The 24,853-nt window shown below is 50.5% G+C and overlaps 1 protein-coding gene across 5 annotated transcripts in view; it reads right to left on the bottom strand.

The window, feature by feature from the left end:
• The window catches only part of LOC119955138 (tetraspanin-9-like), a 225,742-nt gene that overhangs the window by 10,309 nt on the left and 190,580 nt on the right, over nucleotides 1-24,853 (bottom strand). For all 5 annotated transcript variants that reach the window (XR_005458391.1, XM_038781052.1, XM_038781055.1 and 2 more), the window contains 5 exons: nucleotides 22,619-22,810; nucleotides 17,995-18,069; nucleotides 7,056-7,157; nucleotides 1,280-1,411; nucleotides 1,103-1,186 (listed from right to left, as the gene is read on the bottom strand). Coding sequence is in view for 4 of the 5 variants with exons in the window: in XM_038781052.1 (XP_038636980.1) it covers nucleotides 1,103-1,186; nucleotides 1,280-1,411; nucleotides 7,056-7,157; nucleotides 17,995-18,069; nucleotides 22,619-22,810 (585 nt within the window). In the remaining variant the exon portion in view is untranslated. The remainder of the gene's footprint in view (nucleotides 1-1,102; nucleotides 1,187-1,279; nucleotides 1,412-7,055; nucleotides 7,158-17,994; nucleotides 18,070-22,618; nucleotides 22,811-24,853) is intronic.

Below are 24,853 nucleotides of genomic sequence, written 5' to 3'. Positions count from 1 at the left end.
GCTTTTGCATCGGATCCACTCTCCAGTAGATCCAATACAAACAACAGGTCATCCACATATAGCGATATCCAATGTTCCCTACTCCCCCTCACAATCCCTGCCACTCCCCCTAAGGGCCATCGGCAAGGGTTCAAACACCAACGCAAATAGCAAACAGCAACAGTGGACATCCCTGTCTCGTACCTCTGTACAGCCCAAACCTTCATGAGCTCATTCCGTTCATGGTCACACGTGCCAATGGAGTTGTATATAACGAGCACACCCACACCACGAACTTCAGCCCAAATCCAAACCTGTCCCAAATTTCAAGTTACTCTTCGATCAGAGGCCTCAAGTTGGTGTCATTCCAGTAGAGGCCACCACCTCCCTGGTGGCGCTGCTGCCCAAAAAGAGCTGCTGGTCTCTGTTTTATCAGCAGCTCTTGGTAGGCAACCTCCACTGTCTGGGTCCGGGAACCCATGGAAAGGTCCCCTGCTGGCCTCTCAACTGCCTGACTGGCTTGTTGGTCAACCGGCCTTCCTCAAGGGAAGCAAACTTGTGTCCCTCGCTGGTGAGTGGGCGAGATCCCGTCACGTCCACAAGATCCCACTCAAATATCCGGGACCAAATTAACTGCCACTTGGAAAAATGCAGAGTAAATAAATGGCAGGCAACATGAATTTAATGAAGGCAAATCATGTGTGTTAACTTGATTAAATTCTTTGATGAACGAATGGAGAAGGTTGATGAAGTACCACGTAATTAAAATTAAAGGGATATTATTCACATGGATATACAAATGGTGAATGGGATGCAGAGGATAGTGATAGATAGCTGCTTATTAAAATGGAGAGAAGTGTGTAGGTCATCATTCCTGGTCCACATTAACAGCCAGCTCTTGGATAATACAAAGGATAATTTCAAAGTTTGCAGATGAAAGAAAGCTTGGAAATGGAGTAACCAGTATGAAGCCCGAGAATCTGGGGTCTGCCTCCCGGACCTCCCTCCCTCAACCCCCTGTGTGCCCAGCTGTAGATAGGGGTTTGAGGGGCCTCTGCCTATTGGAGCCAAACCCTGGGGGAGGTTTCTGCAGCTGCTGATTGCTATTTGGAAGTAGCTTTACCTGTATCACTACGATGGACATCACAATAGAGCCAATAACAGCTGTCTGTTTCTCAAGCAATGCCTCGATCGTATTGTAGCAACCCTGAAACAGAGAGAGGTTCTGTTAGCATCCCTGCCTTCCAGCAAAGACAAAGGTTCACTTGGGGAACGTCATACTGGAATATCGAGCACTTACCGGCACAAACCAGTTGCTGGGACTGCCCCCTCCACAACTTGAGCTGGATTCCTGACAGCAGGAGTCAGGGACTGTGTTAGTGCCCATGATCCCACCCCAATCAGTGGCATTATCAACGCCACAGCACTTATACTGCAGGAAAAAAAACAGAGAGAGAGACATCACCATAATGGTACTGAACTGTGGGTGGGCAGAGAGGGAGAGGAGAGCCGGGAGAGAAGTGGGGGGGGGGGGGGGGGGGGGGGGGGGGAGTAGAGAAAGCGGGAGAGAGAGAGATACCAAAATAGAGCAGGAGGAGAAGAAAGATGGATTGGTTAGTCTGTGTGTGTGTGCATATGTGTGCTCATGTAAGACTGTGCACATGTCTGGGTGCCTGCATGTCTGCGTGTGTGTGTGTGTCCATGTGGCGTGTGGCTATCTATGTGTGTCTACGTTTGTGCGAGAGTTTGGGGGATATCTCTGTGTGTGAAGGTGTCTAGGGGTGCATCTGTGCGCGTATGGGGGAATGTTTGTGTAAGGGTGTGTGAGGGTATGTGTGTGTGGCTGTGTTCATGAGGGCGCATGCGCGAAAGGGAGGGACTGAGCTCACACGCGAGGGGAGGGCGTGCATGTGCGCGCGCGAGAGGAGGGTGTGCGCAAGGGTGGGTGTGCGTGAGGGGGAGGATGTGTGTGAGTGTGGAAGGGAGGGTGTGTGTGAGGGTGGTGTGTGTGGAGGGGGGAGGGTGTGTGTGTGGGGAAGGGTGTGTGTGAGGGAGGGTGTGTGTGAGGGCGGGTGTGTGTGAGGGAGGGTGTGTGTGAGGGAGGGTGTGGAGGGAGGGTGTGTGTGAGGGGAGGGTGTGAGGGAGGGAGTGTTTGAGGATGTGTGTGTGGGGGAGGGTGTGTGTGAGGGGGAGGGTGTGTGTGAGGGAGGGTGTGTGTGAGGGGGGAGGGTGTGTGTGTGTGGGGAAGGGTGTGTGTGAGGGAGGGTGTGTGTGTGAGGGAGGGTGTGTGAGGGAGGGTGTGTGTGTGTGGGGGAGGGTGTGTGTGTGGGGGAGGGTAAGTGTGTGTGGGGGGAGGTAAGTGTGTGTGGGGGAGAGGGGGTTGTGTGTGGGGGAGGGTGTGTGTGGGGGAGGGTGGGGGAGCTTGTGTGTGGGGGAGGGGTGTGTGTGTGGGGGAGGTGGGGGGAGCTTGTGTGTGGGGGAGGGTGTGTGTGTGGGGGAGGTGTGTGTGTGGGGGTGTGTGTGTGTGGGGGAGGGTGTGTGTGTGTGGGGGAGGGTGTGTGTGTGGGGGGGAGGTGTGTGTGTGTGGGGGGAGGGTGTGTGGGGGGGGGGGGTGTGTTGGGGAGGGTGTGTGTGGGGGCGGGGTGTGTGTGTGTGTGGGGGAGGGTGTGTGTGTGTGGGGGGAGGGTGTGTGTGTGGGGGGAGGGTGTGTGTGGGGGAGGGTGTGTGTGTGGGAGGGAGGGTGTGTGTGTGGGGGAGGGTGTGTGTGTGGGGGGGGGTGTGTGTGGGGGGAGGGTGTGTGTGTGGCGGGGAGGGTGTGGTGTGTGGGGGAGGGGTGTGTGTGTGGGGGAGGGTGTGGTGTGTGTGGGGGAGGGTGTGTGTGTGTGTGGGGAGGGTGTGTGTGTGGGGGAGGGTGTGTGTGTGGGGGAGGATGTGTGTTGGGGGGGAGGGTGTGTGTGTGTTGTGGAGGGTGTGTGTGTGGGGGAGGGTGTGTGTGTGGGGGAGGGTGTGTGTGTGTGGGGGAGGGTGTGTGTGTGTGGGGGGGGAGGGTGTGTTTGAGGGAGGGTGGTGTGGTGGGGAGGGGGTGTGTGTGTGGGGGGGGGGAGGGTGCGTGTGTGGGGGGGGAGGGTGCGTGTGTGGGGACGGTGCTGTGTGTGTGGGGAGGGTGTGTGTGTGTGGGGGAGGGTGTGTGTGTGTGTGTGGGGGAGGGTGTGTGTGTGGGGGGGGGAGGGTGTGTTTGAGGGAGGGGGTGTGTGTGTGGGGGAGGGTGTGTGTGGTGGGGAGGGTGTGTGTGTGGGGGGGGAGGGTGCGTGTGTGGGGGAGGGTGTGTGTGTGGGGGAGGGTGTGTGTGTGTGGGGGAGGGTGTGTGTGTGTGGGGGAGGGTGTGTGTGTGTGTGGTGTGGGAGGGTGTGTGTGTGTGGGGGGGAGGGTGTGTGTGTGTGTGTGTGTGGGGGGGGAGGGTGTGTGTGTGTGTGGGGGAGGGTGTGTGTGTGGGGGGGGGTGTGTGTGTGTGGGGGAGGGTGTGTGTGTGTGGGGGAGGGTGTGTGTGTGTGGGGGAGGGTGTGTGTGTGGGGGAGGGTGCGTGTGTGTGGGGGTGGGTGTGTGTGTCGGGGGGAGTGTGTGTGTGTGGGGGAGGGTGTGTGTGTGGGGGGGAGGGTGCGTGTGTGGGGGAGGGTGTGTGTGTGTGGGGGAGGGTGTGTGTGGGGGAGGGTGTGTGTGAGGGAGGGTGGGAGAGGGAGGGTGTGTGAGGGAGGGTATGTGTGTGGGGGAGGGTGTGGGAGGGATGGTGTATGAGGGAGGGTGTGTGAGGGAGGGTGGGTGAGGGAGGGTGGGGAGGGAGGGTGGGGGAGGGAGGGTGTGTGTGAGGGAGGGTGTGTGTGAGGGAGGGTGTGTGTGAGGGAGGGTGGGTGAGGGAGGGTATGTGGGTGGGGGATGGTGTGGAAGGGAGGGTGGTGAGGGAGGGTGTGTGAGGGAGGGTATGTGAGGGAGGGTGTGTGAGGGAGGGTGTGTGAGGGAGGGTATGTGTGTGGGGGAGGGTATGTGTGTGAGGGAGGGTGTGTGAGGGAGGATATGTGTGGGGGAGGGTGTGTGAGGGAGGGTGTGTGAGGGAGGGTGTGTGAGGGAGGGTATGTGTGGGGTGGGGTGTGTGAGGGAGGGTGTATGAGGGAGGGTGTGTGAGGGAGGGTGGGGGAGGGAGGGTGGGGGAGGGTGGGTGAGGGAGGGTGGGGGAGGGTGGGTGAGGGAGGGTGGGTGAGGGAGGGAGGGGAGGGAGCGTGGGGGAGGGAGGGTGTGTGTGTGGGGGAGGGTGTGTGAGGGAGGGTATGTGTGTGGGGAAGGGTGTGTGTGAGGGAGAGTGGGTGAGGGAGGGTGTGTGAGGGAGGGTGTGTGTGGGGGGAGGGTGTGTGTGAGGGAGGGTGTGTGTGAGGGAGGGTGTGTGAGGGAGGGTGTGTGAGGGAGGGTGGGGGAGGGAGGGTGTGTGAGGGAGGGTGTGTGAGGGAGGGTTGGGGGAGGGAGGGTATGTGTGTGAGGGAGGGTATGTGTGTGGGGGAGGGTATGTGTGTGAGGGAGGGTATGTGAGGGAGGGGAGGGTATGTGTGTGAGGGAGGGTATGTGTGTGAGGGAGGGTATGTGAGGGAGGGAGGGTATGTGTGTGAGGGAGGGTATGTGAGGGAGGGTATGTGTGTGAGGGAGGGTATGTGAGGGAGGGAGGGTATGTGTGTGAGGGAGGGTATGTGAGGGAGGGTATGTGTGTGAGGGAGGGTATGTGTGTGAGGGAGGGTATGTGAGGGAGGGAGGGTATGTGTGTGAGGGAGGGTATGTGAGGGAGGGAGGGTATGTGTGTGAGGGAGGGTGTGTGGGGGAGGGAGGGTGTGTGGGGGAGGGAGGGTGGGTGAGGGACGGTGTGTGAGGGAGGGTATGTGTGTGGGGGAGGGTGTGGGAGGGAGGGTGTGTGAGGGAGGGTATGTGTGTGGGGGAGGGTGTGGGAGGGAGGGTATGTGTGTGGGGGAGGGTGTGGGAGGAGGGTGTGTGAGGGAGGGTATGTGTGTGGGGGAGGGTGTGGGAGGAGGGTGGGTGAGGGAGGGTATGTGTGTGGGGGAGGGTGTGGGAGGGAGGGTGTGTGGGGGGGGATGGTGTGGAAGGGAGGGTGGTGAGGGAGGGTGTGTGAGGGAGGGTATGTGAGGGAGGGGTGTGAGGGAGGGTGTGTGAGGGAGGGTATGTGTGTGGGGGAGGGTATGTGTGTGAGGGAGGTTGTGTGAGGGAGGGTATGTGTGTGGGGGAGGGTGTGGGAGGGAGGGTGTGTGAGGGAGGGTATGTGTGTGAGGGAGGGTATGTGTGTGGGGGAGGATGTGGGAGGGAGTGTGTGTGGGGGAGGGAGGGTGTGTGGGTGAGGGAGGGTGTGTGTGAGGGAGGGTGTGTGAGGGAGGGTGTGTGGGGGAGGGTGTGTGAGGGAGGGTGTGTGAGGGAGGGTGTGTGAGGGAGGGTGTGTGTGGGGTGGGGGTGTGTGAGGGAGGGTGTGTGAGGGAGGGTGTGTGAGGGAGGGTGGGGGAGGGAGGGTGGGGGAGGGTGGGTGAGGGAGGGTGGGGGAGGGTGGGTGAGGGAGGGTGGGTGAGGGAGGGAGGGGGAGGGAGCGTGGGGGAGGGAGGGTGTGTGTGTGGGGGAGGGTGTGTGAGGGAGGGTATGTGTGTGGGGAAGGGTGTGTGAGGGAGAGTGGGTGAGGGAGGGTGTGTGAGGGAGGGTATGTGTGGGGGGAGGGTGTGTGTGAGGGAGGGTGTGTGTGAGGGAGGGTGTGTGAGGGAGGGTGTGTGAGGGAGGGTGGGGGAGGGAGGGTGTGTGAGGGAGGGTGTGTGAGGGAGGGTGGGGGAGGGAGGGTATGTGTGTGAGGGAGGGTATGTGTGTGGGGGAGGGTATGTGTGTGAGGGAGGGTATGTGAGGGAGGGAGGGTATGTGTGTGAGGGAGGGTATGTGTGTGAGGGAGGGTATGTGAGGGAGGGAGGGTATGTGTGTGAGGGAGGGTATGTGAGGGAGGGTATGTGTGTGAGGGAGGGTATGTGAGGGAGGGAGGGTATGTGTGTGAGGGAGGGTATGTGAGGGAGGGTATGTGTGTGAGGGAGGGTATGTGTGTGAGGGAGGGTATGTGAGGGAGGGAGGGTATGTGTGTGAGGGAGGGTATGTGAGGGAGGGAGGGTATGTGTGTGAGGGAGGGTGTGTGGGGGAGGGAGGGTGTGTGGGGGAGGGAGGGTGGGTGAGGGACGGTGTGTGAGGGAGGGTATGTGTGTGGGGGAGGGTGTGGGAGGGAGGGTGTGTGAGGGAGGGTATGTGTGTGGGGGAGGGTGTGGGAGGGAGGGTGTGTGAGGGAGGGTATGTGTGTGGGGGAGGGTGTGGGAGGAGGGTGTGTGAGGGAGGGTATGTGTGTGGGGGAGGGTGTGGGAGGGAGGGTGGGTGAGGGAGGGTATGTGTGTGGGGGAGGGTGTGGGAGGGAGGGTGTGTGAGGGAGGGTATGTGTGTGGGGGAGGGTGTGTGAGGGAGGGTGTGTGAGGGAGGGTATGTGTGTGGGGGAGGGTGTGGGAGGGAGGGTGTGTGAGGGAGGGTATGTGTGTGGGGGAGGGTGTGGGAGGGAGGGTGTGTGAGGGAGGGTATGTGTGTGGGGGAGGGTGTGGGAGGGAGGGTGTGTGAGGGAGGGTATGTGTGGGGGAGGGTGTGGGAGGAGGGTGTGTGAGGGAGGGTATGTGTGTGGGGGAGGGTGTGGGAGGGAGGGTGGGTGAGGGAGGGTATGTGTATGGCCAAGAGTTTATAAAGTCACCGTGACGGGGATAAAAGGATAGTAATGGTTTTGTTGCTCTGTTATAATGTAAACACCACATTTTCTTTGATTATATAAAGATCTATTAAATGTGAAATGTAAAAATATTTAACATGGATCCGAAACAACACCTTAATGTAAAAATCCAACATTTCCTTGGGGATTATACTGCAAAGAGCTCGAGGTCAGGCATGGTTAAGTGAATGTGAACAGTGAGCAGAATGAAGACATTAGACAGACAGATGTGATGAAACTCTTGCTGCAAAATGGTACTCACTTCAATCTGAATGATGTTCCATGCATTAGTCAGACCAACATTCCCGTCTGATCCGTAAAATTTCAGCCCGGTCTTTAGATCCTCCCTTGCGTACTTCGCTACCTGTTAGTGAACAAGAGCATTGTCTTTCAGAGAGAGACAGAGAGGAAAACAGGGCAGAATTCAGGATTGCAGAATCAAGACATTCACCTGCGCACACGGCAGCCTTGCTCATTACCCGGGATATTATTAGCAAGTCAATTTGCAATCACTTCAGCGTACTTCTAGATAAGCACAGAACTTGCAACAAAATCTAAATGAAATCTATGTCCAAAATGTAGATTTAATCGGCCCCATCATCATATTCAGACCCTCTGGGAACGTACTATAGCTGGGTTGGTAAGTCAGTGTAGATGGGATTGAGACCTCTATCAGGCTCGTTCAGTATCCATACAACTCGGAGTCGAGCAAAGGCTAAATGAATTTGTGTTAGTTTGTCAAATCACCATCAACATGAAACCTGGCCAGTTGTCCAGTTAAGTTTTGCTTTTGTTGTTAACTGAAATCCTGATGAGACCTCAATGATTTTTTACTCCACAGAGGCTGAATTACACAACAGCTGGAATCGACAGATTTGTAACTGACTGCAACAAATGCGGGAGGGGGGGGGGGCGAAGCTGTAACGAGGGGAGAGTGCTGTAACGAGGGGAGAGTGCTGTAACGAGGGGAGAGTGCGGTAACAAGGGGAGAGTGCGGTAACAAGGGGAGAGTGTGGTAACCAGGGGAGAGTGTGGTTACAAGGGGAGAGTGTTGTAACAAGGGGAGAGTGCGGTAACAAGGGGAGAGTGCCGTAACAAGGGGAGAGTGCCATAACAAGGGGAGAGTGTGGTAACAAGGGGAGAGTGCCGTAACAAGGGGAGAGTGTGGTAACAAGGGGAGAGTGTGGTAACAAGGGGAGAGTGCCGTAACAAGGGGAGAGTGCCGTAACAAGGGGAGAGTGTTGTAACAAGGGGAGAATGTTGTAACATGGGGAGAGTGCCGTAACAAGGGGAGAGTGTTGTAACATGGGGAGAGTGTGGTAACAAGGGGAGAGTGCCGTAACAAGGGGAGTGTGTTGTAACATGGGGAGAGTGCCGTAACAAGGGGAGAGTGCGGTAACAAGGGGAGAGTGTTGTAACAAGGGGAGAGTGCCGTAACAAGGGGAGAATGTTGTAACAAGGGGAGAGTGTTGTAACAAGGGGAGAGTGCCGTAACAAGGGGAGAGTGTGGTAACAAGGGGAGAGTGTGGTAACAAGGGGAGAATGTTGTAATAAGGGGAGAGTGTTGTAACATGGGGAGAGTTTGGTAACAAGGGGAGAGTGCCGTAACAAGGGGAGAGTGTTGTAACATGGGGAGAGTGCCGTAACAAAGGGAGAGTGTTGTAACAAGGGGAGTGTGTTGTAACAAGGGGAGAGTGTTGTAACATGGGGAGAGTGCCGTAACAAGGGAAGAGTGTTGTAACAAGGGGAGAGTGTGGTAACAAGGGGAGAGTGTGGTAACAAGGGGAGAGTGCCGTAACAAGGGGAGAGTGCTGTTACAAGGGGAGTGTGTTGTAACAAGGGGAGAGTGTTGTAACATGGGGAGAGTGCCGTAACAAGGGAAGAGTGCCGTAACAAGGGAAGAGTGCCGTAACAAGGGAAGAGTGTTGTAACAAGGGGAGAGTGTGGTAACAAGGGGAGAGTGTGGTAACAAGGGGAGAGTGCCGTAACAAGGGGAGAGTGCTGTTACAAGGGGAGAGTGTGGTTACAAGGGGAGAGTGTGGTAACAAGGGGAGAGTGTCGTAACATGGGGAGAGTGTGGTAACAAGGGGAGAGTGTTGTAACATGGGGAGAGTGCTGTTACAAGGGAGAGTGTGGTAACAAGGGGAGAGTTTGGTAACAAGGGGAGAGTGCGGTAACAAGGGGAGAGTGTGGTAACAAGGGGAGAGTGCCGTAACAAGGGGAGAGTGCTGTTACAAGGGGAGAGTGTGGTTACAAGGGGAGAGTGTGGTAACAAGGGGAGAGTGTTGTAACATGGGGAGAGTGTGGTAACAAGGGGAGAGTGTTGTAACATGGGGAGAGTGCCGTAACAAGGGGAGAGTGCTGTTACAAGGGGAGAGTGTGGTTACAAGGGGAGAGTGTGGTAACAAGGGGAGAGTGTGGTAACAAGGGGAGAGTGTGGTAACAAGGGGAGAGTGTTGTAACATGGGGAGAGTGCTGTTACAAGGGGAGAGTGTGGTAACAAGGGGAGAGTGTTGTTATGGGGGAAGATGTCATTTTGAGGGTAGAGGGTGATAACGAGGAGAGAGTACTGGATGCGGGGAGGATGCCACGGTGAGTAGGGAATTCTATAACAACGAGGGAAGGGGCAATTTACCATGGCCAATCCATATAACCTGCACATCTTTGGACTTTTTACAATGTTTTTTTAAATCCACCACATTTGTGAGGTATTTTCCGGTATCAAGTGCAATACATTTTAAGAACTATTTAAAAATACAGCTATTGGTTCACTGACCCAGTGTCTGAAAAATAAAAACAAGTGTGGGGCTAGATCAAATGTTAATTAAATTTTCCTTTTCCCCTCTGGCCAGGCTTGCCATCAATTAGATTTGTCCCAAGAGTCTTTAGACAACAATAAGCTTCAGGTTTGGTTTCCTTAACGATCAGTTATTGATCACCAGTGTCAAGGTGTCACCTCTAAATGAGCTTTCCCTCGAATAATCTCTTTAATTTAGCCATGTCTTCGATTATTCAGTTTTAATTCAGGCTAGAAGAATGTGTCCAGTCATGCCATGAGGATCTGCCTCAGGTTCATTAGGGGCTGTTTAGCACAGGGCTAAATCGCTGGCTTTAAAAGCAGACCAAGCAAGCCAGCAGCATGGTTCGATTCCCGTAACAGCCTCCCCGAATAGGCGCCGGAATGTGGCGACTAGGGGCTTTTCACAGTAACTTCATTTGAAGCCTACTCGTGATAATAAGTGATTTTCATTTCTTTCATTTTATTATCCAACGATGTGTATGAAGCGATTAGGGCAGCACAGGCAAAGGGAAGTCAAACTGGTTGAGTGTGGAACAAAATGTCGCTGGTTAGCACCTTACTGAAACCTGGATCACAAGGCCTCAAAATGGCTACCATGTCTTCCTGGGTACACCCAGCAGGTTGGAAGTTGGCAAATGTAACACCACTTTCCAAAATAGGACAGAGTGATAACGGGGAACTACAGGTCAGTGCATCTGTCATCTGGCAGGTTAAAACTGAAATCTACTTTTCTGAAAGTCTTAACAATGCGCTCAGAAAGACAGCGTACAACTAGACAAAGTAAACATGTTTTTACAACAAGAAAATCTACTTATTATCATTTAATGAGGATGTGACAAGTGATGTGAATAAAGTGGAATCAGCAGGTGTGGCGTACTTGGATTTCGAAAAGATTTTCAATAAAGTGCCACATAACACGGTTAATACATTGCTGAATGTGGTCATGTCCCAAGCTGGGGCGGAGACACCAGAAGTGATCATCTCCCTGAACATAGAGAAGGCCTTCGACCAGGTGGAGTGGAAGTACCTCATTGAGGTACTGGAACGGTTCATCTCGTAGGTGGATCTGCAGTACAGCGCTCCCATGGCGAGCATGTGGTCGAACACCACCAGCTCAGGCTACTTCCAACTGCATAGAGGTACGAGGTAGGGATGCCCATTGTCCCCACTGCTGTTCGCTCTAGCAATTGAACCTCTGGCTATCACGTTCAGATCAGTGGAAGGGTGGAGAGACATTCAGAGAGGTGCCAGGGAGCACAGAGTCTCTCTCTGTGCAGATATCTTTTTGCTTTACGTCTCAAAACCCCTAGCCAGCATGGGAAACTCCCGAAGGAGTTCGGAGCCTTCTCGGGATATAAACTAAACCTGAGCAAGAGTGAAATCTTCCTGGTGAACCCCAGGGGGGAGAAGCAGAGCTGGGAACGCTGCCGTTCAAACTGGCCCAAACCATATTCAGATACCTGGGGATTCAGATAACCCACAACTGGGCCCCGCACCGCAAGTGGAACCTATCCAGCCTGGTGGAGGAGGTGAAGGGGGGCCGGCGGAGGTGGGTCTCACCTGCTCTCCCAGGCGGGGAGAGTGCAGACAATAAAAATGTATGTTCTGCCAAGGTTCCTCTTCATGTTTAGATAATTCCCGATCTTCATCCCCAAATCCTTCTTCACTAAGGTAGACAAACTAATCTCGACCTTTGTGTGGGCGGGAAAGAACCCCAGGGTCTGTAGAACTCTTCTGCAGACAGCTGGAAATAATCAACACTTGCTCCCAGCTACTGAAGAGTTCATTACCTCAGGTCAAGGAAGTTAATAAAACATCCAGTGAACAGTTCCTTCATGTGAGGTGCCTAAGGTGCTGTGTTGTTTGCTAACTCAGACAGTTTACAAACTCATAACTCACTAACTAATCAAAGTTTCTAATGTCTTATGCAATTTCTCTGCGTGAATTCAGCGGATGTCAGTAAAATCTTCAACTTTTGCACATGGACTTCAGGCATTTCCCGTTGTTCATTCTGACTATACGATGGAAACAGGAAATGGAGTAAGTGATTTACTACTTGACGTTGTTATGAGACGAATTGTCCGCACATTCTGATCATAATTATGCTGGTTGAGAAACTCAAATAGTTGATTAAAACTATCAATATCATCCCTTTCTTTAAAGGCAGAATATACCCGAGGCGGGTTCTGAGGCAGGAGGGGTAAAATTGCACGGAGGGGATTCTCCCGGGATACCATCCAGCCTCACCGGGGGGGGGGTGGGAGGGTTCGCTTAAATCTGAAGACTCCTTCAGATTTGAGGCACGCTCCCCTCCAGGACCTCGGAGCTCCGGCCTTCACTCGCCTCTGGCCTCCACCCCCCAAGATCATGTCCCTCAATTGGGCGTGAGATGGCAGCGGGCCTGTCAGAGTCGGCGGTTACGGGTTACACCTTGACTCTTAGGGTGGCAAGCACTCTGCCCTAAAGGTCAAAATAGTTTCTAGGAGAGCCTGTTCACTTTACAGCCACAGAGGAAGAGGGGACGGGCACTGCAGGAGTGTGATACCCACAACCGGTGATACCGCGAAGAGTGACAGCATCTCGATGGAGAATAAACTGGGGGCTGCAGGGAGAGCAGAGTGAGACGGAAAGCAGTGATAAATGGCTGAGGCGGGGACGAGAGTGTACGATTGAGGATTGGGGGATGCCTCAAAATAAGGGGAAGTAGATTTAGCACTGAGTTTAGGAGGAACTTCTTCACCCAAAGGGTTGTGAATGTGTGGAATTCCTTGCCCAGTGAAGCAGTTGAGGCTCCTTCATTAAATGTTTTTAAGGTAAAGATAGATAGTTTTTTGAAGAATAAAGGGATTAAGGGTTATGGTGTTCGGGCCGGAAAATGGAGCTGAGTCCACAAAAGATCAGCCATGATCTCATTGAATGGCGGAGCAGGCTCGAGGGGCCAGATGGCCTACTCCTGCTCCTAGTTCTTATGCACAGCAGAGGTAAATTATGGGAGGGAATGAGGTGAGATTGAGTAATATTGGCATTCAGACATTCAACATTTAAATCACAGTTTGGTAAATTCACTTGAACTCTGACAGACCCGCGCAGAAATGTCACATTTTATAAACAGAGTCCAGGGGATGTGATTCGCGCAGACTGCACAAGGACAACAGTCCGAATGGTCTTCCGACATGTTTAGTCGCCAGGATGTACTCTGCAGTAGCGGACTATTTTTCATGTATTATTTCATGAAACGTGGGCCAGCATTTGTTGCCCATCCCTAACTGCCCTCGAACGGGGTGGCTCGCTCGACCATTTCAGGGAGCAGTTCACAGTCAATCACATTGCTGTGGGTCACATGTCGCCCAGACCGGGTAAGGATGGAATATTTTCTCCCCTAAAGAACATCAGTGCACCAGATGGGGTTTTGACAACAATCGATGATAGTTTCATGCTCACTATAACTGAGACTGGATTCCAATTCCAGATTTTATTCATTGAATTTAAATTCCGTCAGCTGCCTTGCTGGGATTTCAACCCATGTTGCCCGGAAGCGTTAATTTGGGCCTCTGAACTACTGGTCCACCATTTCCTCACATTTGCTCAAAGTTGCCTTCCATTTTCAAACATCTTTGGTAATTAGACATGCCGTTAGTTCTAACAGTCAGGGGCGATCCCAGTGAAATCCTTGAATTAACGCTCAGGCCAAATTTGTGCTTTGAAAGTCGCTGCGGGAAAGTAGCCTCCTCATCAGTTAAACAGTTTGTCAGCTTGTTCCAGCTGGTTTGTGTGATTAGTAATGGCAGCGAGGAGAAGGTCAGACGCTTCGAACAGGAGCGAGTGATCCTTCTTTAGAACCCGATTAGGCTCAACCATCTGCTGAATCAGATGGAGTCAGCCTGTGCAACCCAGATTACGAGGACAGATTGAAATAGCTTCAGTAAAAAAACTGAACGACAGGTTGTCACGCAAACACATACTTTAAGGAAATTAATTTTAGTTGGGACTTATTTAAATTTTGACAGGAATTTAAGTCGATGTGCTTTCCCACTGGTTTTGACTGATGTGTTACACTCCAAAGCTCACAAATGAAAAATGAAAAAATGAAAATCGCTTATTGTCACGAGTAGACTTCAATGAAGTTACTGTGAAAAGCCCCTAGTCGCCACATTCCGGCGCCTGTTCGGGGAGGCTGTTACGGGAAATTTGTGGCTAGCACAATTGCTTCACAGCTCCAGGGTCCCAGGTTCGATTCCGGCTTGGGACACTGTCTGTGCGGAGTCTGCACATTCTCCCCGTGTGTGCGTGGGTTTCCTCTGGGTGCTCTGGTTTCCTCCCACAGTCAAAACATGTGCAGGTTAGGTGGATTGGCCATGATAAATTGCCCTTAGTGTCCAAAATTGCCCTTAGTGTTGGGTGGGGTTACTGGGATATGGGGATAGGGTGGAGGTGTTGACCTTGGGTAGGGTGCTCTTTCCAAGAGCCAGCGCAGACTCGATTTGCCGAATGGCCTCCTTCTGCACTGTAAATTCTATGATAATCTATGATAGTTATGTTCCAAAGTAGAGTCATTTCGGATTCTAAACGTTAACTCTGTTTCTCTCTCCACAGATGCTGCCAGACCTGCTGATTTTAACCAGCACTTTCTGTTTCTATCGCAAATTATGTGAATGCTTTCAAATTTTGTCCCACTCAAAATAAGAGGCTTGTACACCAATTCTACTGTCCCCACTACTCGATATGTATGCGGCTTGTAAATACAATGGGGTTCATGCATAAACCATAACACCAGGCTCAAAACTCTCATTCCAGGTTAAGCAGCGTTTCACTTGCACCTTTTTCAATTTGGTTTACTGCATTCGCTGCTCCCAATGTGGTCTCCACTATATTGGAGAGACCAAACGCAGACTGGCTGCTCGCTTTGCTGAGCATCTTCGGTCTGTGCGTATTCAGGACCCTGATCTTCCCGTTGCTTGCCATTGTAACACAAGACCCTGCTCCCATTCCCACATGTCTGTTCTTGGCCTGCTGCAATGTTCCAGTGAAGCTCAACGCAAACTGGAGGAACAACATCTCATGTTCCGGTTAGGCATGCTACAGCCTTCCGGCCTGAACATCGAATTCAACAACTTCAGATGATTAGCTCTACCCCACCTCGACCCCTCTGTTTCCATTTTAACTGCCATTTCTTTCTTGCCTTCGTTTTTATATATATATATATATTTCCCACCCTCATCGTCTCCCCCCTCTCCTTACCTTTTCTCCCCTTTGCTTTCCCCTTCCCCCCTACATCTGTCACAGCTTACCCTCTGATTTTCTTTTCTCTGCTGTTTGGCCTTTCACGCCTTTATTCTCTCTGGGGACTGCCATTAGCACTCTCTTCCCTTGGTTTCTGTGGCCATGACTCCTCTTTCATAGAATTTACAGTGCAGAAGGAGGCCATTCGGCCCATCGAGTCTGCACCGGCTCCTGGAAGGAGCACCCTACCCAAGATCAACACCTCCACCCTATCCCCATAACCCAGTAACCCCACCCAACATTAAGGGCAATTTTGGACACTAAGGGCAATTTTTATCATGGCCAATCCACCTAACCTGCACATCTTTGGACTGTGGGAGGAAACCAGAGCACCCAGTTGAAACCCACGCACACACGGGGAGGATGTGCAGACTCCGCACAGACAGTGACCCACGCCGGGAATCGTACCTGGGACCCTGGAGCTGTGAAGCAATTGTGCTGTCCACAATGCTACCGTGCTGCCCCTTTCATTCCCTCACCCCACAGTATAAAAATCGCCCACTTTCTATGCCTTTTAGCTTTGACAAAGGGTCCTCTGACTCAAAACGTCAGCTCTTTTCTCTCCTTACAGATGCTGCCAGACCTGCTGAGATTTTACAGCATTCTCTCTTTGGTTCCAGATTCCAGCATCCGCAGCAATTTGCTTTTATCCAGACGATCACACCATTGACACAAATACCTATCTGTCTGGATCACGGATAGTTCTGCAACGTTTTCGGACAAAACATTAGCCATTAATAAGATACATAAAGATGGAAGCACAGTCAAGCCAACAGAGTTCAAGGGGTTCACCACAGAAATATGTTAAGTATTGCCTGTCCACAAACAGAGGAAAGCACTGAGCTGGAAGTGTCTGCTATTGGCATTGACTCTGAGAATTTGACGAGAGCAGGAATTTAAGTGCAGGGACGGAGGGTGGTGCCAACCGCATTGAAGCAGGAGGGAAAAACTAAATATGTAAATAACCGGAGTAATCAATTGGATATCTCCACAACCTTCTGACTCAGAGATGGAATTTCCAACCCCCTGAGACCTGGTTGGCATTTAACCCAAGGTGATAATGAAGTGCTGAAGGACACCTGAAGCGAGAGACTGGTTAATGTCTCCAATGTTGGTCCTTCACCAACACCAGGAAGTCGAAGGCATGCAGCTGCCTAAATGTGGCAGGACACTGAGAAAAGTGATGGGCAGGGGAAGAAGAGGCAGGTGCAGTAATCCCTCGTTACCTCATTGACTAGCCTCAAACTGTAGTCAGTCAATGTAACTAATGCAGGAAATGAGAAGTGGGTTTACCCAAAGGCCTCAGTTAATATATCCCAATCTTGCAGTCTTTTTAAAACTGAAACGAGTTTTATTTACACAACATTTCCATTGTAAACTCTTTAGTTCAGAGGGACGAGGGGTGAGTGGCACTGGTGACAGGTTTGCCATGCCCAGCAGGCTTGTAGGTGATGGAGAACGCACCAAGATAATGGCCAATCATTCCAGGCTTGGTTTCAACCTGGTTAAAGGTTTTTGCCATCTTGGACACACTAACCATCGCTGAGAGGATAACCAAATCCCAAAGCTGAATGTTGACACATTCTGGTTTCTCCATTGATGGAGCTTCCTTTTTCGGCCTGGTGCAGTCTCTTCAGGAGGGCCTGTTCTTTGCGACTCCAGGCCTCTGTTCACGCAGCTGCACTGTCAGGCACAAAACAACCGCATCGCCTGTTTGAACCAATCTTGCAGTTAGCGCCCTCACCTTGACGGTGTTCATTCTGGGTATACCAATTCCTGTGGTTAGAACACCCAACTCACCAAGTCAGTAACCCTTACAGTTATTATATTCAACTTTGATGGTTGTAGACAGCATACCAGCACTTCTAGTCATTATATCTAGTGGAGAGTTCAGTTTCGTCATTCAATTCTTGTAGTTCATATATTTTATTTAGCTAGACTGGGACTTTTTTCCCTGGAGTGTAGGAGGCTTAGGGGTGACTTATAAAGGTCTATAAAGTAATGAGGGGAGAGATATAAAAGGGTTCAGAGGGTGGTGAGTGTCTGGGACAATTAGTAGAGGTGGGTACAATTTTGTCTTTTAAAAAGCATTTAAATGGGAAAGCTGGTTATAGAGGGCTATGGGTCAAATACGGGCAATTGGGACTAGGTTAGTGGTAAAAACTGGACAGCATGGACAAGTTGGGCCGAAGGACCTGTTTTCATGCTGTAAACTTCTATAACTATGACTCTAATTCTTGCTTTTAGCATTGTGTGATAGGGTGACAGAGTCATTAAGTTTTACAGCACTTAAAGAGGCCCGTCAGCCAATCGTGTCTGCATTGGCCATCAAACACATTGGCCATCAAACACCTATCTATTCTAATCCCAGTTTCCAGCACTTTGTCCATAGACTTGTATGTTATGACATTTCAAGTGCTCATCTCAAGCCTTCTTAAATGTTGTGAGGGTTCCTGTCTCTACCACCCTTTCAGGCAACGAGTTCCAGACTCCTACCACCCTCTGGGTGAAAAGGTTTTTCCTCAAATCCCCTCTAAATCCCCTGTCCCCTTACCTTAGATCTATGCCCACTGGTTATTCACTCCACTACTAAGGGGAAAAGTTCCTTCCTATCTACCCTATCCATGTCCCTCATAATTATATACACCTCAATCATATTCCTTCTCTACTCTAAGGAAAACAACCCCAGCCTAACCAGCCTCTCTTCACTGCTGAAATGCTCCAGCCCTCTCCGCTGCACCCTCTCTCGTGCAATCCATTCTTCCTATAGTGTAGCAACCAGAACTACACACAGAGTACTCTAGCTCTGGCCTAACGAGCATTTTATACAGTTCCATTATAACCTCCCTGCTCATATCTCATATACCTTCTCAGCCACCTTATCTACCTGTTCTGTTGCCTTCAGGGATTTTTAGACATACATATACTTGTTGTTAGAGCTAGTGTACACAAGGTTTGATTTTCACTTATTGTATCCAAGCTCCTATTTCTAATGAAGAGTCCACCCACAGAGTTAAGCTGTCTGTTCCTGTTAAAACTGGGGTGTATTTCCGGTTTTGTGAACAGGATTCAGATTACTCCATAAATAAAAGGTGGCAGACTCACGAGGCCAAACACTTACCTCTGTCTTGTACACAAAGAACAGGATGATGAGTATCAGTTCCATGAAGAAAATGATCAGCAGGACGATGAAAAACTGGAACAGAAAGGAGAGGGCCCATGAATCAACCAACCGAGAATTGGGAATTCCGTGAATCAAACACCTCAGGAAATCCAAGCCATCTTGCTGATATTCAGGTTAAGAACAAACAGAATCCGCATGGGTCATTCCACATCACCTCACGTCAATGGTACATTCATGTGATGCAATCTCAGTGTTTTCATGGGCAAACATGGCAACTTTTGTGAACAGCAAGATCCTACAAACAGCAATGAGATGCCTGACTAGTTATTTTACTTTTGGTGGTACTGGAACAGGATTAACAAGAAACATTTACACTGGCGCCTCCCACTGCTAAGGACAGGGGGTGCAAAAAAATCTCCAGGTTTCCCTCTACTCACCATCCACACTTGGAAATATATCATCGTTCCTTCCCTGTCACTGGGTTGAAAATCCTGGAACTCCCTCCCTAACAGCATTGTGGGTACCTACATCACAGGGGCTGGAGCGGTTCAAAATGGCGGCTCACCACCACCTTCTCAAGGGCAATGAGGGATGGGCAATAAATGCCTACCTTGCAGGGGGATGCCCACACTCCAAGAAGAAGGTTGTAGGAAGAGAGAAGGACATTGTCCACCCTCCTCAGACAGAGGTTGTTTTACTGTGCGTGGTACGTCTGGCTCTAGCTAGAGTCAGAAATAGAAGAAGGGATGCGTTACCATTTTGGGGTCATGTTACAGATCAGTGAGTCATGGGGAAGAAACTGAGCAGATTTAAAGGCAATGTAAGGGTTTCTAGCGGAGAAAAAATAGCAAACGGGCATTAGGTTTTATAAATAGGGACAGAGAGTACACAAGCAGAGAGGCAATGCTGAACATTAGTTAGGACACGCTTAGATTACTGCGTCAAGTTTTGGGGTTCTCGATGCAGGTTGTCAAGGCCTTAGAGAACATTGAGATAATCCTGGTGTCCTGCAGTTATGATAACAGGCTAGTGGAACTGGAATTCTTTCCAATATAACAGAGAAGGTTAAACGCCATGGAAATCTTCACTAACATTGGTTAAAATCTGTTTAAAAATTTGCACAGAATGATAAGGAAAATTCCATGCTGTACAAAATTGGAGGTAACACTGCAGAAATAGAGGGTAAACGAGCTGTCAATAAGCATGAGCAACTTAAGGTCATTGATATCAGCAGAGAAAAGGTATTGGTAGAAATGTAAGGGACTCTTGAAAGGATCGGGAACGAGAGGGCACAGATTTAAAGTAATTGGCAAAAGAAGTAAAAGGGAGATGAGAAAAAAAATGTTTTCATGCAGCAAGTGGTTAGGCTCGGGAATGCACTGCCTGAGAGTGTGGCTGGGACAAGGGTCGGGATTCTCCCCTACCCGGTGGGGCTGGGGGTCCCGGCATAGTGGAGTGGCGCCAACCACTCCGGCGTCAGGCCTCCCCAAAGGTGCAGAATTCTCCGCACCTTTGGGGGCCAAGCCCTCACATTGAGGGGCTAGGCCCGCGCCGGAGCGGTTGGCACCACGCCGACTGGCGCCAAAACCGGCACCAGCGGTCTCTGACGCCCGGTGCCGGGGCTGGCGAAAGACCTTCGCCGGTTCGCGCATGCGCCGGTGGTGACGTCAGCGGCCGCTGCCGTCACCACCGGCACATGCGCACTGGGGGATTCTCTTCCGCGTCCGCCATGGTGGAGGCCGTGGCGGCGGCGGAAGGGAAAGAGTGCCCCCACGGCACTGGCCCGCCCGCCGTTCGGTGGGCCCCGATCGCGGGCCTGGCCACTGTGGGGGCACCCCCCGGGGTCCGATCACCCTGCCCCCAGGACCCCGGGGGCCCGCTTGCGCCGCCGATCCCACCGCCACCAGAGGTGGTTGAAACCTCGGCGGCGGGAGAGGCCTCCCAGCAGCGGGACTACGGTGAAACCTCGGTGCGGCGCATTTCCCGTCCCCGCCAATTCCCGGGTGGCGGAGAATTTCTGCCACGGCGGGGACGGAATTTTCGGCGGCCCCGGGCGATTCTCCGACCCTGCTGGGGGTCGGAGAATTTCGCCCAAGTTCAGTCAAAGCAGTAAAACAGGAATTAGACTGTTATCTGCAAAGGGAGAACTTGCAGGGTTACAGGGAGAAAGTGGGAATTGCTCATTCAGTGCAGACATGATAGGCCGAATGGCCTGCTTCTGAACTATAACAATTCTGTTACTGAAAGCTGACAAATCCCCAGTACCAGATGGCCAGTTCTAAAGGAGATAGCCACAGAGATAGTAGATGTGAAAGCTATGCTTTTCGAAGGTTCCCTGGCTTCGGGAACCATACTATCAGATTGGAAGTTGGTCCAATGCAACACTGCTATTCAAAAAAAGAGGGAAAATGGAAATACAGGCCAGTGAACCTGACACCGGGAAAATGCTGGAATCTATTAATAAGGACGTCTTAAAATAATGAACTTAGAAAATCATAGCACGATCAGACAAAGTCTTTTTTTTTTTATAAATTTAGATTACCCAATTATTTTTTCCAATTAAGGGGCAATTTAGCGTGTCCAATCCACCTACTCTGCACATTTTTGGGTTGTGGGGGTGAAACCCACGCAAACACGGGGAGAATGTGCAAACTCCACACAGACAGTGACCCAGAGCCGGGATCGAACCTGGGACCTCAGCGCCGTGAGGCGGTTGTGCTAACCACTAGGCCACCGTGCTGCCCTCGATCAGACAAAGTCAACATACTTTTACAAATTGGAACCTGTGTTGGACAAATTTATTAGAGATTTTGAGGATAAATCTAATAGGGCAGATAAAGGGGAAGATGTGGTATACTTATATTTCCAAAAGGTTTTTGATAAAGTGCCACACAAAAGGTTAGTAGACAAGATAAGGGCTCAGGGAGCTGTGGATAATATATCAGCATGGATAGAGCATTGGTTAAGGCAATGGAAGCCAAAGGTAGAGATAAATGGGGCATTTTCAAATTGGCAGGCTGTAACTGGTGGAGTGTCACAGGGATTAGTGCTTGGGCCTCAGCTATTTACAATCCATATCAATAATTTAAATGAAGAGACAGAAAATAATGTATCTAAATTTGCTGATGATACAAGGCGGGTGGGAATGCAAGCCATGAGAAGAGCACAAGTGAGGCTGCAAAGAGACAGACCAGTTACATGAATGGCCCAACATGACGGCCGATGGAATATGATTTAGAGCAGTGTGAAGTTATTCACTTTGATCGTAAAAATAGAAAAGCAGCATTTATTTTTAATAAGTGAGAAACATGTTAATGTTGATGTTCAGAGAGACTTGCGTGTGCTTGTACAAGGAACACAAAGTTGGCATGCAGGCACAACAGGCAATTCAATGGAGCATTGTCCTTCATTTTAAAGGGATCAGAGTATGAGAATCAGAAAGTCTTGCTGCAATTATGTAGGATGTTGGTGAGACCACATCTGGAATATCGTGCACAGTTTTGGTGTCCATGCTTAATTAAGGAAGGATATACTTGTATTTGAGGTGGTATAGCGAAGATTCACCAGATTGATCCCTGGGATTGATCCTATACTGAGAGGCTGAGTAAATTGAGTTTATATTCACTGGAATTGAGAAGAATGAGAGCTGATCTCACTGGGACATACAAAACTCTGAAGGGATTTGATAGTGTGGATGTTGAGAGATTTTTCCTGTTGGTCGAGGAGTCTAAAATAGAGATCATAGAATTTACAGTGCAGAAGGAGGCCATGACAGAGTCTCAGGGTAAGGAGCCGATCATTTTGGACAGAGATGAGGAGGAATTTCTTCACTCAGAGGGTTGTGAATCTTTGGAATTTGCCACCCCAAAGGGTTGTGGATGCTCCATCGTTGAATATATTTGAAGATGAGATAGGTCTTTTATCTCTCGGGAGATGAAGGAATATGGGGACCGGCGGTAAAATGGCATTGAGGCAGAATATCAGCCGTGATCGTGTTGAATGCCAGAGCAGGCTCGATAGGCCTAATGGTCTACTCTTATAGAAACGACTTGTAAACAATTTCATAGAATTTACAGTGCTGAAGGAGGCCATTCGGCTAACTGTGCTAACCACTATGCTACCGTGCTGCCCCGTTTCCCTGCTCCTATTTCTTTGGTCAGAATTTTCCGGCACCACCCCTCGGTGGGATTTTCCAGTCGTGCTGAAGTGATTGGGATTTTGAACAGTTTGTCACGTTTTCCGGCCCCGCCCTCACCAGAACGGGACCAGAAAATTCTACCCTCTATGTTTTTACAGTGAGAAGACAGTTTTCATCTGACCAACACAAACTGCTTGTTTCAGGTGGACTGATGGCAATTCTGACCACAGGTTTTCGCCGATAAGCGTAATTCACAAAAACTTTGCTTCACTTATCGAGGAGGCATTGCCGCTGTCAAACCCCCGGCCACTGGTCTGTGCGCAGGAGTGGGACGTCAAACAGCACGACTGAAGAATGCTGTGCACAATCCTACACTTGTATTTCCAACAGGAGCCAGCCACAATTCTATATATAATAGACACATTGGCAGCGGGTATGAAATATTGTTTCAGTCGCGCACACTGGATATTAATAGTCACTCACACTTAAAAGGAGGCACTTGCTTTCCTTGATGGCACCGAGGCATCCCAGAAATCCAACCACCATCACAATGGCCCCAATGGCAATGAGCAGGTTGGCAGCTGAGAGCGAAGGCAGGCTTGGCGCTAAGGTGGCGAAGCTGCCCTGTGTTGCTGACAGCCATATTCCCACTCCCAGGAGTCCACATCCACAGAGCTAGAAGAGAGAAGTAAATGTAAATCAGATGCAGACAAATAAATGTGAATTGTTCAGTAATCACAACAAATATATGTACATATAGATTGGATAGACTGGGGGAGTTTTCCTTGGAGCAGAGGAGACTGAGGGAGGACATGATTGAGATGTATAAAATTATGAGGAGCTTAGATAGAGTAGACAGGAATAAAACATTTCCCCTTGGTGGAGGGATCAATGACCGGATATTGATATTCAGTGAGGGTATCTGAAGGTGGATAAATCACCTGGACCGGATGGACTACACCCCATGGATTTAAGGCAAGAAGCTGGAGGTTTAGAGGGGACGTGAGGAAAAGCCTTTCCACCTAGAGGGTGGTGGGAGTCTGGAACTCGCTGCTGAAAGGCTGGTGGAGGTAAAGACCCTCGTAACATTTAAGAAGTATTTAAATGTGCACCTGCCATGTCAAGATTATGGGTCAATGCTGGAAAATGGGATTAGAATAGTTAGGTGGTTGTTTTTGACCGGCGCCAATGGGCTGAAGGATTTTCTCTGAGCTGTGGACTTCTATGACTCAATGACTCTATTTAGCTTTTCATGGCCACCAGCTCACGAAAAGCACGTTCCCACAGCAGCAATGTGATAATGACCACAGAATCTGTTTTGTGAGTCTATTTACGGATAAGTATTGGCATTGCCAGCAGGGGGGAAACTTTGACTCATTGGCAGAATACAGTTCGGGATCTCTTCCACATCCACCTGAAAGGGCAGAGGCAGCCTTTGCTTTATCTCCAACAATGACACACACCCTCAGTACTAGAGTGTCAGCCGAGATTGTGAGGCATGAGCAACTAGACGTCTGACTCATTGCCATGGCTGAAAATAGTGGCCTTAGTGCATTAATTAATAAAAGGGGGAGCAAATGTGGCAGAACTTTGGGTAAGGCTGCATTGTTCGCAATGTCTCCTAATGCTGGTGATCTAGTGCACAGATGGCAGGAAAAAAGCCGCAAACCATTACAAGTGGGATAAAGGGATGAAAGAGATTGGCAGAGTAGGAATTTTTCAAAAGACTTTCACGGGATGTGGGCATCAGTGGCTGGACCAGCATTTAATGGCATTATCATTACTGAATTCCCCCACTATTAATATCCTGGGGGTTACCATCACTGAATTCCCCACTATCAATATCCTGGGGGTTATCATCACTGAATTCCCCACTATCAATATCCTGGGGGTTACTGTCACTGAATCCCCCAGTATCAATATCCTGGGGGTTACTGTCACTGAATCCCCCACTATCAATATCCTGGGGGTTACTGTCACTGAATTCCCCCACTATCAATATCCTGGGGGTTACTGTCACTGAATCCCCCACTATCAATATCCTGGGGGTTATCATCACTGAATTCCCCACTATCAATATCCTGGGGGTTACTGTCACTGAATCCCCCACTATCAATATCCTGGGGGTTTCCATCACTGATACCCCCACTATCAATATCCTGGGGGTTACTGTCACTGAATCCCCCATTATCAATATCCTGGGGGTTTCCATCACTGAATACCCCCACTATCAATATCCTGGGGGTTACTGTCACTGAATCCCCCACTATCAATATCCTGGGGGTTATCATCACTGAATCCCTCACTATCAATATCCTGGGGGTTATCATCACTGAATCCCTCACTATTAATATCCTGGGGGTTACAGTCACTGAATTCCCCACTATCAATATCTTGGGGGTTACTGTCACTGAATTCCCCACTATCAATATCTTGGGGGTTACTGTCACCGAATTCCCCCACTATCAATATCCTGGGGGTTACTGTCACTGAATTCCCCACGATCAATATCTTGGGGGTTACAGTCACTGAATTCCCCCACTATCAATATCCTGGGGGTTACTGTCACTGAATTCCCCACGATCAATATCTTGGGGGTTACAGTCACTGAATTCCCCACTATCAATATCTTGGGGGTTTCTGTCACTGAATTCCCCACTATCAATATCTTGGGGGTTACTGTCACTGAATTCCCCACTATCAATATCCTGGGCGTTA

The sequence above is a fragment of the Scyliorhinus canicula genome, chromosome 20, assembly GCF_902713615.1.
Source record: "Scyliorhinus canicula chromosome 20, sScyCan1.1, whole genome shotgun sequence".
Lineage (NCBI taxonomy): Eukaryota > Metazoa > Chordata > Chondrichthyes > Carcharhiniformes > Scyliorhinidae > Scyliorhinus > Scyliorhinus canicula.
Note: the sequence above shows the minus strand (reverse complement) of the source record. Positions and strands in the feature narration are given on the sequence as shown.